This window comes from Triticum aestivum, chromosome 6A (assembly GCF_018294505.1).
Source record: "Triticum aestivum cultivar Chinese Spring chromosome 6A, IWGSC CS RefSeq v2.1, whole genome shotgun sequence".
NCBI lineage: Eukaryota > Viridiplantae > Streptophyta > Magnoliopsida > Poales > Poaceae > Triticum > Triticum aestivum.
In genome coordinates this window covers 32,035,964-32,038,896 of record NC_057809.1, presented here as the reverse complement: position 1 = coordinate 32,038,896, position 2,933 = coordinate 32,035,964, and the positions used below count along the sequence as shown (strand labels likewise).

General features: G+C 59.3%; 1 protein-coding gene across 1 annotated transcript; it reads left to right on the top strand.

The window, feature by feature from the left end:
• The first annotated feature begins 704 nt into the window (after nucleotides 1-704).
• Nucleotides 705-2,301, top strand: LOC123130139 (lecithin-cholesterol acyltransferase-like 1). Its single transcript, XM_044550086.1, has 2 exons — nucleotides 705-1,125; nucleotides 1,210-2,301. Exons 1-2 carry the CDS (start codon nucleotides 722-724, stop codon nucleotides 2,222-2,224), a joined length of 1,419 nt encoding a protein of 472 aa, XP_044406021.1. The 5' UTR covers nucleotides 705-721; the 3' UTR covers nucleotides 2,225-2,301.
• Nucleotides 2,302-2,933: the final 632 nt, after the last annotated feature.

Here is a 2,933-nt window from a genome sequence, read left to right as displayed (position 1 = left end):
ATCTGGTGGAGCGCCTATGGAGGAACAAGGGCGACACCTAGCTCGACGTGTGATGAAATATGAGTTTTTATTTCTTGAACTATATAATTTGTATTGAACTATTTGCTGTTGTACTATTTGTTGAACTATTTTGATTTTTATTGATTTGCTGTGATGAATATGTGACACAAAAACCACGCCGAATATGGGCCGATTCGTGTCGATATCGGGCCATTTTTCGCCAAAATTGGGCCGAAAAGCGGTCAGGAATGGGTCGATATCGGCGCCTAGGGGCGACCTTGGGGCAACGGCTGGATGCCTAACCGCCCCCAGAGCCGATTCTACCGCCGGCTCGCCTCCAGGCGGCGATTTTTATGCCTCCTTGGGGGGGGGGGGGGGGGGCAACGGCTGGAGATGCTCTAATAGGTGCACATAAACATCAACCAACCATTAATTTGGTGCAATAGTAGATATTCATAACGCAACTAAATACTACTTCTGTTCACTAATGATCAATGGTTCTGGCTTTGTGCATAGAGTGATGTGCGTGGCTGTCCTGTGTCTGTGTGTGTTTGAAAGTCTTACCACGCCCTACATCTCTGCACTCTGCATGTGCATGGACGAGGACGGCTGTGCTCACGTGAAGCCATCAAAGAAGATCACATGCGTTATGTGTACCTGCCCTCCTGAATAATTGGGTTTGGATATGAGAAGCCTGTGACGCTTCACGTCTTCAATCTCCATGGACAAACTCCAATGGCTGTGCTTGCCATGCCTCCTAGTCTTTGCTCCCTTCTTCTTCCTTTTTGGGAGCACGTCGGCTGCCCACCACCACCAGCGAGACGTCCTCCACCCGGTGGTGCTGCTGCCAGGCTTCTCCTGCGGCCAGATCGAGGCCCGCCTCACCGACGCCTACGACTCGCCGTCGCCGCTCTGCGGCCTGCGCAAGGGGGACGGCCGGTGGTTCCGACTGTGGAAGAACAGCACGGGCCTGCAAGACCTCCCCAACATGGCGTGCTTCGCCGACCAGCTCCGCCTGGTTTATGACCCCACGGCCGGCGACTACCGCAATGTTCCCGGCGTCGAGACCCGCGTCCTCTCGTTCGGCTCCACCGGCGGCTTCCTCTCCGACGACCCTGCCGACATGTAAGCATCGGAATCAATCACTATAGTAGTATAGTTATGTTCCCTAGCTCACGCATGCTGATTGCTCAACCTGTGGAGGAGCAGGGAGATCTGTATGGGAAGACTCGTGGAGGCGTTGGAGCGAACCGGGTACATCGACGGCGAGAGCCTCTTTGGCGCTCCGTACGACCTCCGGCACGCGCCCGCGGCGCCGGGGCTGCCGAACAGGGAGTTCTCCAGATTCCGCCGGAGTCTCACGGCGCTCGTGGAGCACGCGAGCAGGAGAAACGGGGGCAAGCCGGCCATCCTCGTGTCCCACAGCCAGGGCGGCCTGCTCGCGCTCGAGTTCCTCAACCGGAGCCCCCTGGCGTGGCGCCGGAGGCTCGTCAAGCACTTCATCATGGCCTCCACGGGCGCCGGCGGGATCGTGGTCACCATGAAGGGCCTCGCCGCCAGCGACGGCGCCGGCGTCCTGTCGATGCGGCGCGTCAAGAGGAGCTTCGAGTCCGCGTTCGCGGGGCTGCCGTCGCCGGCGGTCTTCGGCGGCGAGACGCCCCTGGTCGTGACGCGGGCGAGGAACTACACCGCGCGCGACATGCCGGAGTTCCTGTCGGCGGCCGGGCTGCCGGCGTCCGCAGTGAGGCTGTACCTGTCGCGGGCGCTGCCGGTGGCGCTCAACCTGCGGGCGCCGCTGGTACCCATGACGTGCGTCAACGGCGTGGGCGTGCCGACCCCGGAGAAGCTGGTGTACTGGGACGGCGACCTCGACAAGGACCCCGAGGTGGTGCACGGGGACGGCGACGGAGTGGTCAATCTGGCGAGCATACTTGCCCTCGACGCGGTTGTCGGTGAAGATCCGGAGCAGCGGGGATGCTACAAGTCTATCAGAATGGCCAACACCACCCACGTCGGCGTCGTGTCGGATGGTTTCGCCGTTGAGCGTCTGGTCCATGAGATTCTTGAAGCAGGTCGCGCCAACCAGACATGCATGTGTGCTACCCACTGCCGGCAGCCACTGGCCACTCAGAATATGAGAAACAATGCCCATCTTCTTTTACCTTTATCTTCCAAAAGCCAGCATCATCATCAAATTTTTGGGGTTTCTCTGGATCTCACCTAGATGAGAATTAGTTATCTTGTAATATTCATTATATTATTGGAAGGGGAACGTGATGCATCTGGGCAAAGACATTTTTATATCCCTCACCGTTCAGGCGGTCTGTGATTCGTGCAACAGGAGGCCCACACAAAATGTATATTGTTGTGTAAGTATGTGATATTAAGACCGATCTACCAAGCTGCGGGGGCGATTAGGGTTCCGCCACGCCGCCACCCCTTCACCCCCTTCCTTTCTCGCCGCCACCGGAGACGGCCGCCGGGAAAGCCCGCGCGTGCGCTGGGGAAGGTGGCGTCGGGGATCTCGGCACTCGGATTGATCTCGAAGGTCTTCGGACCAGAGACTCGCATTGGAGGCATGCGGTTCCTTGGGGCGGTAGCCTTGCCGGGGAGGCGGCATTGTCCGGCTGCTGGCAACGTCCGCAGGAGACGCTGGCCATTATGCTCGGCCGCACGGGCCATGAGTCGCTAGTGGAATCCGGCCTCGGCGCGGTGCTCTATTGTGTCAGATCTGGGGGTCCCCCACTGTCCTGCTGCCTCTCTCAACGCCCCGGTGGGTTGCGTCTGCCGGCTCCGATGGTGGTGAGCCCTAGTGTTGTATTTGGGGTCCGGGGGAAACCTTGGCCGGTCTGGCCGGCCCGGCGGCAGCGATGCCCAAGGGCGTCGCTTTCCTTCATGGAGCCGTAGCTGAGGTCCCAAACTACCCACCCGAT